This window comes from Emydura macquarii, unplaced genomic scaffold (assembly GCF_026122565.2).
Source record: "Emydura macquarii macquarii isolate MOO-44397 ecotype Brisbane River unplaced genomic scaffold, CSIRO-AGI_Emac_v2 contig_2422, whole genome shotgun sequence".
Taxonomy (NCBI): domain Eukaryota; kingdom Metazoa; phylum Chordata; order Testudines; family Chelidae; genus Emydura; species Emydura macquarii.
This window is the reverse complement of record NW_027132559.1, coordinates 35559603-35574415: the sequence shown is the minus strand read 5'-3', so window position 1 is coordinate 35574415 and position 14813 is coordinate 35559603. Positions and strand designations below refer to the sequence as shown.

At 42.1% G+C, this 14813-nt stretch overlaps 1 protein-coding gene across 4 annotated transcripts in view; it reads left to right on the top strand.

The window, feature by feature from the left end:
- Positions 1-12151, top strand: part of DBF4 (DBF4-CDC7 kinase regulatory subunit) — a 35542-nt gene extending 23391 nt beyond the window's left edge. For 3 of the 4 annotated variants that reach the window (XM_067562253.1, XM_067562252.1, XM_067562251.1), the window contains exons 10-13: positions 74-205; positions 8538-8652; positions 9284-9408; positions 10732-12151. In XM_067562253.1, coding sequence (XP_067418354.1) covers positions 74-205; positions 8538-8652; positions 9284-9408; positions 10732-11803 — 1444 coding nt within the window. In that variant the 3' untranslated portion in view covers positions 11804-12151. Of the gene's footprint in view, positions 1-73; positions 206-8537; positions 8653-9283; positions 9409-9791; positions 9945-10731 lie in introns of those variants that run through there. The other variant, XM_067562254.1, reaches the window with a different exon arrangement.
- Positions 12152-14813: the final 2662 nt, after the last annotated feature.

Below are 14813 nucleotides of genomic sequence, written 5' to 3'. Positions count from 1 at the left end.
TCTAAATAGATGTTTAATCTTCTGTATTTCAGGTTTGATCATTCTAATACAATTATTTTCTTGTCTATTACAGCCGTTACAGACCATTTTATCTGCAGTTATCCAGCTTTCCTGTTCTCAACTATTCTGCTCCAAAACCTTATAGTCCATTTGATGTAGATAAGAAAAATGCTAGTGGCCAAAAGCAAACTCAGTCTAAACCAAGGTTTGTTGAAAACATAGTTTTAGGGGGAAGAATGGAAATTCCTGCTTCAGTCGCTAAGAAATGGACCCTCTTAATTTTAGTTTACATGGGACACTATACCAATACCAGTGTCTCATTTGTTGAATTAACTGTACTGGTAATTTTGTCAGTCTCTCTCTCTACCTCCTTTATCCTTTCTTTATGTCCTTTTTTGGATGTACAGATGCAGGCACCATAAACATATTACTGTGGGTCAGTTCAGGCTGTGACACACTTCTTCTCTTTCCTCCTTTCCACTGCTGATACCTTACCTCTATCCTCCTCCTAGATGCCCTTCAGTAAGTACAGGAAAAAATTAATTATCTTGGCTCCAGGGCTGTTAATTTTAACTTGTTAGTAAAAAGCTAAAGATTAACTAAGTTTTTTTTTTTTTTTAAACTATCATCTAAGTCATGGTGCCTAAACTAGATGATGAAGGATGTATTTAATTTACATGTAAAATGAATTTTCTCTAAATAACAAAAAACGTTCTGTACCCTAATGTTGCTTGAACTTGTATCTTCCTTAAGGGTAATTGGTGAATGTGTACTGTATGAGTACACAGGCAGTAAGAATATGCAATTGATCAGCTTTGTTCTTACCCTGCACTTAAGTAGTCATGTGCTATATTTGGTGCTCATGGTGCACTTTGAGTACTGTTGTTCAAAGTTACGCTTTTTGGCAAATTACATGAGGGATTTTTATCTAATTAAGTGTCTAATGGGATGATTTCTGAAGTATCGGGCTCTACTTCTGACCCTGAACTTCTTCCAACCAGTCATTTAGTCCTTTGGAACTGCTTTAGGGCATTGGCTTCTAAAATTGATGTTTACAGTATTGATGTAGTGAATTCTAAAGATAGTGGGTTGAGATGGCAACTTCATTCTAAAGCTCTTTTTTCTGTTTCTCATAACTTTCTCACTTTGTCCTTTTGAGCTGAAATTTATTGAGTGCACCTGTTCCTACCTGTTGTAAAATTTAGAGCACAGTCAAAAATCACCTAAATTGACAGTTATATTTATTATTTTAATAAGTAATAGTTTCTGCACTGCCCCAGTCCTTTACAGTACTCTCAGTGGTACACTGCTAGTGGTTCTTTGTTTATGCTGCAGTGGTCAGACTCTTGCCTCCTATCTGCTTTGATTGCAGTGCATATGGCTTTGTGAATAAATGAGGCACATGCAACACAGCAGAAACTTTCAGGGCATTGTAGGGATTTCTGGTAGTGCTCCTATCAACTAAGTTAGCACTAAGAGTATAGAGGTGGTTGGAAGGCACCCTCTTTGATTTATTTATTTTGTCTGGAATTGGGATGTGCGAGGGAGGCATTCTCTGGTAGTTAAAAATCTCAGGAATTATGCTCTTCTACCTAATTGTGACTTGGTCTACACTTGGAACTTACATCTGTATAGCTACATCACTCAGGAATGTAGAAAATCCACACCCCTGAATGCTGTAGTTATACTGACCTCACTGCCAGTGTAGACAGTGCTATGTCAACAGGAGAGCTTCTCCCATCAACATAACTACCGCCTGTTGGTGAGGTGAAGTATCTATGCCGACAGGAGAAGGTCTCCCATTGTGTTGATGGCGTCTTCACTATGTGCTGCACTGGTGCAGCACTATTTATTTGGCCCATGTCCCATCTGCGTTCCTAATAGATGGTTATTTCTAATTTAATTATTTATCTCCCTTCCCAGAATAAAGGAGAAATAGTTTGATGGGTTGGGTGTTTGATTTTTTTTAAATCTGGAAGAGAAAAATTAGTTGAGGGAAAGTTGTCAGAACACTTAGTTCTGAATGCAGTGAGGCCTGTGCTCATTCTTCTTTCTTCAAAAATTGAGTTCTTCTTCAAGTGCTTGCTCATGTCAATTTCAAACAGGTGTGTGCGTTCCACGTGCACAGTCGCTGGAAGGTTTTTCCCCTAGTGGTACCTGTTGGGTCAGTGCAGGCGCTCCCTGGAGTGGCGCCTCTATGGTGCTGTATATAGGGCCCTGCTGACCTGCCGCCTCTCCAGTTCCTTCTTACCACCATGACGGTTGTTGGAGCTTCAGTTGTCTTGCTTCTGCAAGAATTCTTCCCGTGTCGTTTTATGTGGTTCCTGTAAATAGTTAGACGTAGTTAGAATTAGTGGTTCTCTAGTTTAAGCAGTTTTATAGATAAGTGTTAAGAGTTAGTTAAGGGGGTTCCCCCATTTTTGGGACTGCCTTCCCCAGGCTACCGGGGCATGCCTCGGGCCAAGGCTTCAAGCCCTGTGCATAAGCCTATGCCGAAAGACGATTCACACGACTCAAACTTAAAGCGTTTAGGGAGTCGCACCACATAGATCGCTGCAGGATCTGCAAGGGTTTCCGCTTGAGGAGCAGAAAGAAGAGGAGTGTCTGCCTCAAGCAGATACTCATGGAGGCAGCTCTCCTACCACAACTTCCAGACCTGGCACCTAGCACATAGGTGTGCAGTGCTCCGGCATCCGTCAAAGACTCAGCGACACCAAAGAAGAGCTCGGCGCTGAAGGAATGCCGTCATCGACACTCGTTGGCACAGAAGCCAGAACAGCACCATTCTCATTTGCCAGTGCCCGGCAAAAAGTAGAGGTCTGATAGAGGACGCTCACCCACGGTGAGATCTATAGGAAAAGACGCTGATTCATCATGTCCCCGGTGCCGGGGTTTCCGGGGACGTCCACTTCAGCTCCGCAGAGGGCACCCGTGAGTCCGCCACACATGGAATCCCCGGCAAAAGAGAGCAAGGTGGAAGAGTTGGATCTCCCCTCCACACTGGACACATTCAAGGTGGCAAGGGACCTGATTGCCATGATGGCTCAACAGTCCCCTGTCTCAGTTTAGAGGACATAGGACCTAAGATCTCTGGCACTGCAGGTTGCTGTGCTGTCTAGAGGCAAGTCCGCAATGATGTGGTGCAGCTCGCTCTTGCCCAGGCACCGATCCATCTCGCCTCGGCACGAATCAGTCTTGCCTTGGCACTGGTTGTCTGCGCCTCTGCACCAGTCATCCGCACCCTGTCACCAATCTATGTTCCCATCTAGCTCGGCACCACCATGGTCTTTGCAGTCAAAGTCCCAATCATTGGACTCGGAGGCAGAATCCTATGTCTCTAAGCAGAGTAGGCATAGATCGGGAAGGCGTCACTGTAGAGAGGAGAAGGGACAGGCCCCTCATGGGAACCGTGGCCTATGCAGTAGCAGATGCCCCAGCAATGGCCGTTCTGGGGTATCATCAGGCTCCAGGGTCATAACTTAGAGGTCCCTACTCAGTTGCTTCAGAGAGCCAAGCGGACTGCACCCTGGAGCATAGAATCTTGCCACGCAGCACCGAGGTCGGCACATGAAGCGGGGCAGAGCCATCGGTGGCAGCCAGCGTGGGGCACGGTACTGAGGAGGACCTTGGCACTGAGGCAAACCCTAGCATCTCTTCCCCCCCACAGCCAAGGGGATAGAGAGAAGGTATTTTCCTCCAGCCAAGGGTTATGAGTACCTTTTTTACTCATCCACAACCCAGTTTGCTGGATATCTGCAGTGAATGAGAAGGAGAGGCAGGACTGGCAGAGCCCAACACCCAGGTCAAAGGAGCTCAAAAGACTGGATCTATTCGGGAGGAAGATGTATTCCACTGGCGATCTTCAGCTGCGTATCACCAACCAGCAGGCTATTCTCAGCAGGTACAGCTTCAATTTGTGGGAAGTGATGCTGAAGTTTAAAGATCTTCTTCTGACTGACTCCAGGACAGAGTTTGGGGCCATGGTGGAAGAGGGCAAAGCAATTGCCAGAACATGGCTACAAGCCACGTTAGATGCAGTGGACTCTGCAACAAGGACTATGGCTTCAGGACTTCATTGCTATGAGAAGAAGCTCCTGGCTGCAGGTGTCAGTCTTCCTGCCAGAGGTTCAGTCCACCATCCAAGACCTGCCCTGCGGGGCTGTTTTTGGAGCAAACAGACTCCAAGCTTCACAGCTTCAAGGACTCCAGGGCAACTTTAAAATCTTTGGGGCTCCATATGCCTTCCACTCAGAGGAAGCATTGTAAGCTGCAGTCCAGCCAGAGGTTCTACCCATCTCAACCAAGGCAGGATTTTTCCAGAAAGGGATAGAATGCCCCAACCATACAACCCTGGCAGAGGCTCAGGCAAACAGCTGCCAGGGCCAAAGCAAAATTGTTGAGGGTGTGCCCAAGGGGAATACTCCAGGACAGTTATTGGATCCTGGTCCCCCTTTCCAAAACTGTTTATCTTTTTTCTACCGTGCTTGGGCCCAAATAACATCGGACAGATGGGTTTTGCGCACGGTAGAAGTGGGATACTCGCTCCAGTTTTATTCTGCCCCACCCTCCCACTCCCCTTCCCCGTCCCTCTTCAGGGACCCCTCTCATGAGCAACTTCTTATACAAGAGATGCAGCAACTGCTCTGGGCCGGAGCAGTAGAGAAGATTCCTCAGGAACTAAGAGGATAGGGGTTTTTCTCCAGATATTTCCTCATCCCAAAGGCAAAAGTGGGGCTCAGACCCATCCTCGATCTGCAGAATCTCAACAGAGTCATAAAAAAACTAAAATTCCGCATGGTCTCCGTAGCCTCAATTATTCCCTCTCTGGATCCGGGGACTAATATGCTGCCCACAACCTAAAAGACACCTATTTTCTTATTTCAATAATACTTTCCCACAGGAGATTTCTCAAGTTTGTGATAGGACACACTCATCATCAATTTGCAGTCCTCCCTTTCAGCCTCTTGGCAGTGCCAAGAGTTTTCACCAAATGTATGGCCGTCGTTGCTGCCTTTCTAAGGAGACATTATGTTCAAGTGCATCCGTATCTGGATGATTGGCTGGTCAAGGGCCGCTCCAGAGCACAGGTAGACGCTCCCAGAACGAGCTGCTGGACCATCTCAGTTGCTCCTTCATCACCTACGCATGGTCTCTCTGTTTGGACATTGTGAGAAACATTTTCCAAAGGTAGCGTTTCCCCAAGTAGACCTCTTCACAACGTGGTCCAACAGGATATGTCACCAATTCTGTTCCTACTGAAACACAATCCAGGAACACTGGCAGATGCATTCCTCCTTCCCTGAGTTTCACCACTTGTACTATGCTTTCCTACCGTTTCCTCTCATTCACAAAGTCCTCCTGAAAATCAGGAGAGACAGGGCCTCGGTCATACTCATTACCCCAGCCTGGCCCAGACAACACTAGTACACAACGCTGCTTCAGCTATCTATAGACATCCCGATCACCCTGCTGTTGGTTCCGTACCTGATCACACAGAACCACAGCCATTTGCATCACCCCAACCTAGGGTCACTGCATCTCCTGGCTTGGAAGCTCCATGGCTGAATCCTAGGGAAGCGAAGTGCTCAAAACAAGTACAGGAGGTCCTCCTTGGTAGTAGTAAGCCTTCCACCAGGGCAGCGTACTTAGCTAAATGGAAAAGATTCTCTGTGTGGTCGACACAGAGGGGCACTTCCCCGATGCAAAGTTCACTGCCTCTTACTTTGGACTACCTGCTGCATTTGAAGCAGCTAGGTCTAGCAGTGTCATCCGTAAAGGTGCATTCGGCAGCAATCTCCACTTTCCACCTGGAGGAAGAAAGTCGTTCTGTATTTGCCAGTCCTATGGTGTCCTGCTTCCTCAAGGGCTTAGAAAGGCTTTACACTCCCCCTCCCCCCCCGTACGTCACCCAATTTCATTTTAGGATCTTAATCTGGTACTCAAACTAATGGGACCTCCATTTGAGCCCTTAGCAACATGCTCACTCTTATACCTCTTGTGGAAGGTAGCCTTCCTTGTTGCAATTACCTCAGCAAGGAGAGTATCTGAACTCAGTGTTAACATCAGACCCTCCATATACAGTGTTCCACAGAGATAAGGTACAGCTGCGTCCCCACCCGGCTTTCCTCCCCAAGGTAGTTTCCACACGTCAGGAAATCTTACCACTGTTCTTTCCAAAGCCACATGTCACCTGTAAGGAGCGCAGTCTCCATTCCCTGGATGTCAGACAGGCATTGACTTTCCATATAGAACGAACTAGACCTTTTCGTAAGTCGAATCAGCTCTTCATCACCGTAGCAAACAGGATGAAGGGTCTCCCAGTGTCATCCCAGAGGATTTTGTCATGGATTACCTCCTATATCAGGACCTGCTATGACCTGGCCAAGGTGCCAGCCCCGGCTCTGACAACACATTCTACAAGGGCGCAGGCTTCCTCAGCGGCATTTTTGGCACAAATCCCCATGCAGGAGATCTGCAGTGCTGCAACGTGGTCTTCCATCAACACATTTACATCACATTATGCCATTACCCAACATGCCAGAGATGATGCAGCATTTGGCAGAGCAGTGCTCCAGTCAGCAATTTCGTGAGCTCTGACCCGTCTTCCTATGGTCTGCTTGGGAGTCACCTACTTGGAATCAACATGAGCAAGCACTCGAAGAAAAAACAGTTACCTGCCTTTTGTAACTGCTGTTCTTCAAGATGTGTTGCTCATGTCCATTCCAAGACCCATCCGCCTTCCCCTCTTGTTGGAGCCGATCAGTAAGAAAGAACTGGAGAGGCGGCTGGTCAGCAAGTCCCTATATACAGCACCATGGAGACACCACTCCACAGCCTGCACTGACCTGCGGGTACCGCTAGGGGAAAAACCTTCCAGTGACTGTGCACGCAGCGCTCACATACCTGCTTGGAAGGGACATGAGCAACACATCTCGAAGAACAACAGTTACGAAAGGTTAGGTAACCGTTTTTTCCACAGTCTTGGTCCAGGTCATATGAAAGTTGTTTCCCATATTCACAAACTTTCTCCAGTTAATTGACAATTTCATGGTTCCACTGGAACATAGATATGGTAAAAAGATCAAGATTTTAGAGAAAATACCTTTGGTAGCTAGATTCAGTCCTGTGGAAGTGGAACATTGGGACAGAGACATTGAATTGCACTCTATATTCAGTGGAGAATCAATGCAGAAAGTAGAGTTCTGAGGTTACTCGTGGCAAGCAGTTACTGTTGTGCTAAGCAGAAGTACTTCTATGTTTTGTACCATTTGGAGCTTTTTTGGGACATGTGGTTTCATTCTTTCCTATAATGAGTTGCTGAAATCAAGTCTAGAGATCATGTGTGGATTATTGTGGCCAAATCTGAGTCAATAGGAAGATGCAGATTTTGGCTAGGCAGGGAGATGGTACTGCCCATTTGATGTAAAGCAGATGTGGGGCCGGGTGCCATCGACATACTGCTGGTATGGCATTTTTGTCTCACCTGCTTCCCAACAAGTTCAGAGAGTTATTGAAGACTGTGGAGTAGAGAACTATGCTTTGTGGGATTCCACAGGTGAGAGCTCTGAAAATGGTAGAACAGTTGCTGAAAACAACCCTCTGGATTTAATATGAGAGATCAGGGCATTTCATACCTTCAACCTTTTGAAAGCAGGACAGTTGTAGTATTTGATCAACAGAATCAGGCTACAGGGATATATCCAGCAGTATGCTTGGAGATGCGCTTGGCTTGCTTTCATCCAGGAGGCAGTTATTCATCAAAATAAGTGCTGTATATACCTTGTTGTGGCCTGAAATCTGACCAAGAGGGCTCTAGAATGCTGACAGGAGACAGGTGAAGTAAGAGACTGATTTTTTGCTGGTTTGTGGATTAGCTTGCCTAGAAAAGGAGGCTAGATACTTTGTTCATTAATATCCAGACACTTAGAACAGATGTGATGTGACTTGTGATGGTAGGAAATATTTTGAGTATTTCTGCATCAATAGTTCTGAGCCACACAGTGGTGGATCTATAATAGGATAAAATAAAAATTCAGTTCACACTTTCTAATTGTTCCCTTGGTTCTGCTTATCTCCTAGTTGTAAATTATGTGCTCCTGTTTTTTAAATAACTCTAGTGCTTCTAATATGTTTCACTTGCCTATAAAATATATCAGCTCTGTTTTTGTTGTTTGTTGTTTGTTGGTTAATACCTACCTCTTATATAGCAGTCTTCAGTAGATCTCAAAGTGCTTTACAAAGAGAGGTAAGTATCATTCCTCACTTTACAGAATGGGAAACTGAGGCACAGGGAAGCAAAGTGACTTGTCCAAGGTACTACGCAGGCCAGTGCCAGAGCCTGGAATAGAACCCAGGCTTCCTGACTTCTAGTACAGTACTCTGTCCTCTGAAATGAATCTTTTTTCATTCTGATTTGATGGATGTTCTAAAATATTTGGTTCTCTTAACATTTTTACCATTTTGTAGTTACCGAGTTTAAGGCCCAACTTCATATGGACAGATAACTGACTCTTTACATACAACATTTTTGCTAACAGAAACAAAACAAATAGCGACAAAGACTGTGGTAGTCCAGTTCAACTTCCTCTAAAGGATAAGAAGAAGAAAGGGTATTGTGAATGTTGTATGAAGAAATATGAAGATCTGCAAATTGTAAGTGTAACATAGAGACTGTGCACTCAACTTATACTGTGCTTAAGAATGTGGCATCAACAAAAGTTTTTAAAAAAAAAAAAAAAAAACAGAAGTCTTCTCTCTAGTGGAACCTAGCACTGGCTTGCTGGCTACATGAAGGGCAGCTAAGGTTACTTATATTTATGTATTAGAAACACTGCCAATAAGAGTTTAGCAATACTTGCTCTTTGAATGGCCCTTTTACGCACATTGTGATTTTGAAACAACGTTATTTTTGCCAGGATGGGAGATGAATGAATGCCTTTGCACCAAATGTTATATTAATATCTAGACTGACCTGCAGAATTCATAGTAAGAAACAGAGTATCAAGGATGTGCTTTTTCCAAAGATGCTGTTCTGCATAATTGTAAACTTTGCTGGTCTAGAATAGGAGTCTAGGATCCGTATGACCTTGTATTTTCATCTTGCTCCTCTTGCAATGCTAAACTCTGTTTGTGTTTGCTGTATAAACTAAATATTGGAGTATTTTCCTGTAGCAGTATACTTCTTGTTTCAGAAAAAAGCCAGTTTTATTTTCAGTGGAGGCATTTTATCTCTGTGTGGATGTCTGCGGTACAAGATGTCGCTCATGAATTTTTTAAATTTCAGCATCTTGAAAGTGAACAGCACCGAAACTTTGCAAAAAGCACCCATTATCAAGTTGTGGATGATATAATTTCCAAGTTTGTTTATGACTTTGTGGATTACAGTGATGATGCAGAAAAAATGAAAAGGTAATTCACATTTTTTAACTTTAAAAGTTCCTGTAAATGAGTTAGCCAGCCAAAGATTTAAAGATATTGTAGCTTTGGGAGTATTTATCTGGTAAAGAACTAATTAATAGTTTTCAGTCTTAAATAGGTCACTGAAACTTATTGATGTTACACACAAGAGACCTGGTTTTAAAAGAAAAAGTATGTCTGGTATACTTCAACTGTGTTACTTCACAGGATTTATTTGCCAAGTATTCGAGAAAAGAGAGAACTGTTAGTGTGGTACATGTTAGCATAGATTATAATGAAGGTTGTTAACAGTTTATCCATCATATTTATGTATTTTATTTAGATTTATAATTATACAAAAAAGCACCTACCTGTTACTCTATTTTCTTCAACAGATATGTAGAAAAATACAGCTAAAATCAGCAGCTAACCCATAATAACCCTCCAAAAAGATCAACACTCAAAATCCTCTTCTCCATCTGCCCAGCCGCTCCTCCCCATCCCCAAAGTCGCTCCCCTCACAACCTCCCTTAGCCAAAGTCTGACTGAAGAGGTAGGATGTATAGTGTGTATTAGACTTTCAGACCAAGAGTTGGAATAAGTTCCAAATCTGAGTGTCTTTCAGAAAATGTTTGTCCAATAGCACACAGTTTTAAAATAAAAGGACTCCAGCTCACATGGCTTCACTGATTACAACTGTGGCAGTAATACAGATTGCTCTGTTGTGTTTTCTCAAGGATTCAGGAGATGTGCAAACCCTCTTCCCTTTTTTCTGTTCTTCCTAAAAATATAATAGAGAAGAATGACTTGAGGAAACCAGGCTTCTCCCAGTTGAAGTCAGTGGCAAAACATTGATTTCAACAATAGTAGGATCAAACCATTAATGTTTTTCCTTTCCTTGTTCCTTTTGTGTTTTGGAAATCCTTATTAAGGGTGAAAAGCTAAATCTGATGAAACTGAAAAATTACACAATATTTAAGTGCTTTAAGAGCAGAGTCATTTTACATCACATTTCTTAACATGGTCATTATTTTTATATATGCTGATTACCATTTGTGAATTTGGTAAACCCAAAGCCGTTTACATTGGGTATTTTAAAAACCATTTAAGAGGCTACAGAAATCATTCTGAATATATTAAAGTTTGTATATGGTATCTTCTGATCCTTTGGAAATAAAAGCATTTACTACAGCAAATAAGTTTGTTATAAGAATAAACATAGTTTTGTCAATCTTATTTGCCTAGATACATTTAACAGATTGTTTTGTTAAAGTAATCTGATATCTTTATATTTCCTTCTTCTGCATTTTAATGTTGTAAACTGTTTAATTTTAGGACAAAATGTAGTATGGGATATTTTAGTCCTATTATTGGAAACATAACTAAAGCAGATGAGCTGAAAGAACGACTAAAAAGACAACATATTTCATTCAAGAGTTATTCTTGGAAAGATACTACAATGCAGGCACAGAAACAAGACCATCAACATACAAAAATATCCCAGAGTTTGGTACAAAAACTTAACTCCATTTCTGAACCTGTATGTTCTATTCTTTCTTGCCAGCCATCATTTCCTTCCAAAGTAGTAAGTAAATTTAGAAGTAATGCTGAAAATGATAAAACAGAAGGCTCCTCTGCTGTAAATCTAAATGAGACTGTTTTATCACCAAACTTCATACAGCTACTTCCTCAGAAAGACGACAAAATATACGTTGAGAACTTAACTGAATTTTATGGGCATTGCAGTAATGAAGTATTTGAACCTGAAGTAAATTTGAATAGAAAGAATTTACAAGGAGTGCAGACAAAGTTATATTCTCATGGTCCAGTCACTGATAGTAGTGAAAAGGACAAAAATGCATCACAGCCAAAACGAAAACTAAATAATTCATTTGTTCAACCAGCAAAATATTTAAAGAAAACAGATGCCAATTCAGCATTTAACAAAAAACAATTAAATTTTGGCGTGGATAATGATCCACAGAGAGAGAATCATATAGTTCTGGACACTGAGAAGCTACCACATTGTCTTGCTACATACAAAGCAACTAATGAATTAGCTGTCAATAGTGAACCCAGTTCACCTTCTGGAAAGCTGCACAGAAAAGTAAAACTTTCTTTAAGAAGAAATAAAAGAGGAAACTGGAAACAGAATATGGAGTTATGTGTAAAGCAAACTGATGAGTTATCTGCTACCGAAGAAAAGAAAAATGTATGTAGCTCACCAATGCAGACTCTGGTGGAATTATTTCAGACAAGTGAAGTAAATTCAGATTTTATGGGTTTTACAAGTTATCCTGAGAACAAAGATTCAAGTTGCATGACCGATATTTGGGAAGGACAGAATGCAAATGCTCTGTGGTCATTATTTTCCTCTTCCTCCTCATCCCCATTTATTGGATTTTAATGCTGCTTTATTTAAAACAATGACTTCTGAATAAATTTGCAAACTGATGAGGATTTTATTCATGGAAATTAATTCTTGTATTATAAATTATGTATAGATGGTTTTGTGTTCAATTTTTGGTATATCAAATATACATGCAAAAACACAGGTATGTGTAAATCTGAAGAATAAAGATAATCCTGATGTGCTTTTTTAAAAAAACACTTATTTTATCACAACTAATAAAAGATTATGGCCTAGAAACAGGGGATTTAACTCAGCTGCTAGGCAAGATCTATAAGCATCATGTAGCTTACTGTGAATTTCAGACAATAAAAAAACAATTTATTTGTAAATTACACACACACACACACAGAGTATATTTTACTTTTTTAACAAAGTAGTTGATTTCTGATTGTTTTGAAGTTCTTGCTGTGTTTAAGAGTTTTTTTTTTCTCTGCTCAGTAAATAGCCATCCAGCACTCATACTAGCTGGCATAGATTAGAGGGAGCCTGGTTTTAGGGTTCAAGTACAGAACTGGCAGTCACGAGGTCTGTTTTTTTTATTCTTGACTCCGCTACAGACTTTGTCTGACCTTGCACAAAGCTCTGTGTTTGTTTTGATACGTATAAGATGGATCTAATGCAGCAATACTTATTTACAGCTTCACCGGGGATCATTGCAAGGCTTAATTAATTAATATGTCCATCCCCTGCTCCTTCATGCAAGTGTCCTATGCTATCTTTTTCATAGCTTGTTAGCTTGCCATCATTTAAGATTCTGAGAATGGAACTGTAAAGAGAAATTTTACTTCAAGGCACATAACTTTGTTTTATTTGCATTGTGGTACCTGTTTTGCTGATGGAGAACTGATGTGGTCCCGGAGAACTGGTGTGGTTCCAGAGCTACTGTGTGTGGCCTTCTCCAGTCCTATCATTAAAAAGGGGGAGAATTTAGCTTAACTTTGATACCTGAAAAGATACTGTAACTAATTATTCTTTTCCTAGTAGTGTCCGAATGTGTGTTCCACTTCAGGTGTGCATGTGCCTCTTGAGCCCTTGATCAGAGATTTTTCATTACCAATGTCTGTTTTGGCACACACTTGCTCTACATAACCTCATTCCAAGGGTATATAGGGCTTCACAGGCAAACTGCCCTTAATTCCTTCCCTACTGCCTTGGCCTGAGACAGAGCTATAGCATGTCTGCCTCATGCTTGCCTCAAGAGGAGGCCTAGGTTGCTTCTTCTTTCTCCTTCCTTGGACAAAAGGCCTGTTACACATTCCCTCCAACTTCACTAATTCTAAGAGTAATGAACAAGATCAGACCAGAACAAGGCCATAGTACCGACCTAGCCGAGGCAAGCCCTGTATCATCTGATTCACCTGTGTGTTTAACTGGTTCTCAAGTTTCTGATGGTCCCTCATCTCCACTCCCAGGATGTGGGTCATGTGCTTCACCCCAACCTAGGTGCCCTCCATCTTCAAGCATGGATCCTAGATGGTTCATAGGATTATAATCTACCTGCTCAATAGGAATACAACAAGTATTTCTAAACAGCAGACGGGATTCAATTCAAATTACCTTCAGAAATGGAAGACGTTCAGCTGCTGGTGTCACCTTCACTTTCTTGTGCCTGAGTCTTCTCTGCTCCCAGCCATCTTGGATTAGGTGCTGGATTTTAAAAAATCATGTTTATAAATTAGCTCTCAAGGTTCATCTCGCTGCAATATCAGCATTTCATTCCCCCCTAGAGAGTTTTCTATTTTTGATCACCCTGTGTCCTCAAGATTTGTTAAGGGTCTGGGGAAATCTTTACCACCAGGTTAAGAATCCTACTCTGATTTGGGATTTCAATCCAGTACTTAGATAATTTATGGAGCCTCTGTTTGAACTGATGGCAACCTGATCCTTACTTTTCTTATCTATGAAGACAGCCTTTCTAGTAGCTATCACATCAGCCCACAGGATTGGAAAAATTCGAGCCTTGATGGCAGACCCCCATTTATAATGCTTTTCAAGGACAGTGTCTCCCTATGACCACACTCAAAGTTCTTTCTTAAAGTGCTGTCGGATTTCCACCTTTAACCAGTCTATTCATCTACCAGTATGTTTTCCTAAACCGTATAAATCCCAGTGGGAGACTTCCCTTCATATGGTAGATGTATGCCAGATATTGGCCTTTTATCTGGATAGGACCAAGCAATTTTGGATATCGCCTAGACTCATTGTCTCCATCGCAGATAGATCAGAGGGGTCCACAATCTCTACACAGAGACTATCGAGATGGATCTCTGCATGTACTACTACTTGCTGTGATGCAGCTGGTCCTTTGTCTCCCCAAAGGATTACAGCGCCACTCAAAAACATTCCAGTGTCTGAGATATGCAGAGCTGTTCCATGGGTTTCAGTACATTCCTTTTCTAAACACTATGCCTTGGTCCATGCCGTCAGATCTGATGTGGCACTTGATTCTGCTGTACTGTCTTCAATCTTGGACTTGATTCTGAAGCTCCCTTCTCCGTGTGAGGATACTGCTCGGCAGTCACCTGAAGTGGAATATTCAGAGACACTACTCGAAAAGGTTACTCACCTATGTGTAGTAACTGTGGTTCTTCGAGATGTGTCCCCCTATGGATGCTTCACTACCCACCCTCCTTTCCGAATGGACTCTACTAACAGAAAATCTCTAATCAATGGCTCAAGACACACATGCACAGCTGAAGTGGAACACCTCTAGGGACACACACCTTGAATACTACTGCACAAGATGATAATTTTTTCTTAAACAATCAATTTGTAAGCACCTAGTGGTTTATAAAGAATAGCCCACATGAATTTGTCAAGAATTAATCATGCCAAGCCAACTTAATTTTCTTCTCTGACAGGGTTACTGGCCTAGTGAATGGGGGAAGCAGTAGATGTGATCTCTTGATTTTAGTAAGGCTTTTCACACAGTCCCATGTGATATTCTCATAAGTAAGATTAAGATTGTCATGGATATTTTTAGTAAAATTCAGGAGCAGCTTAC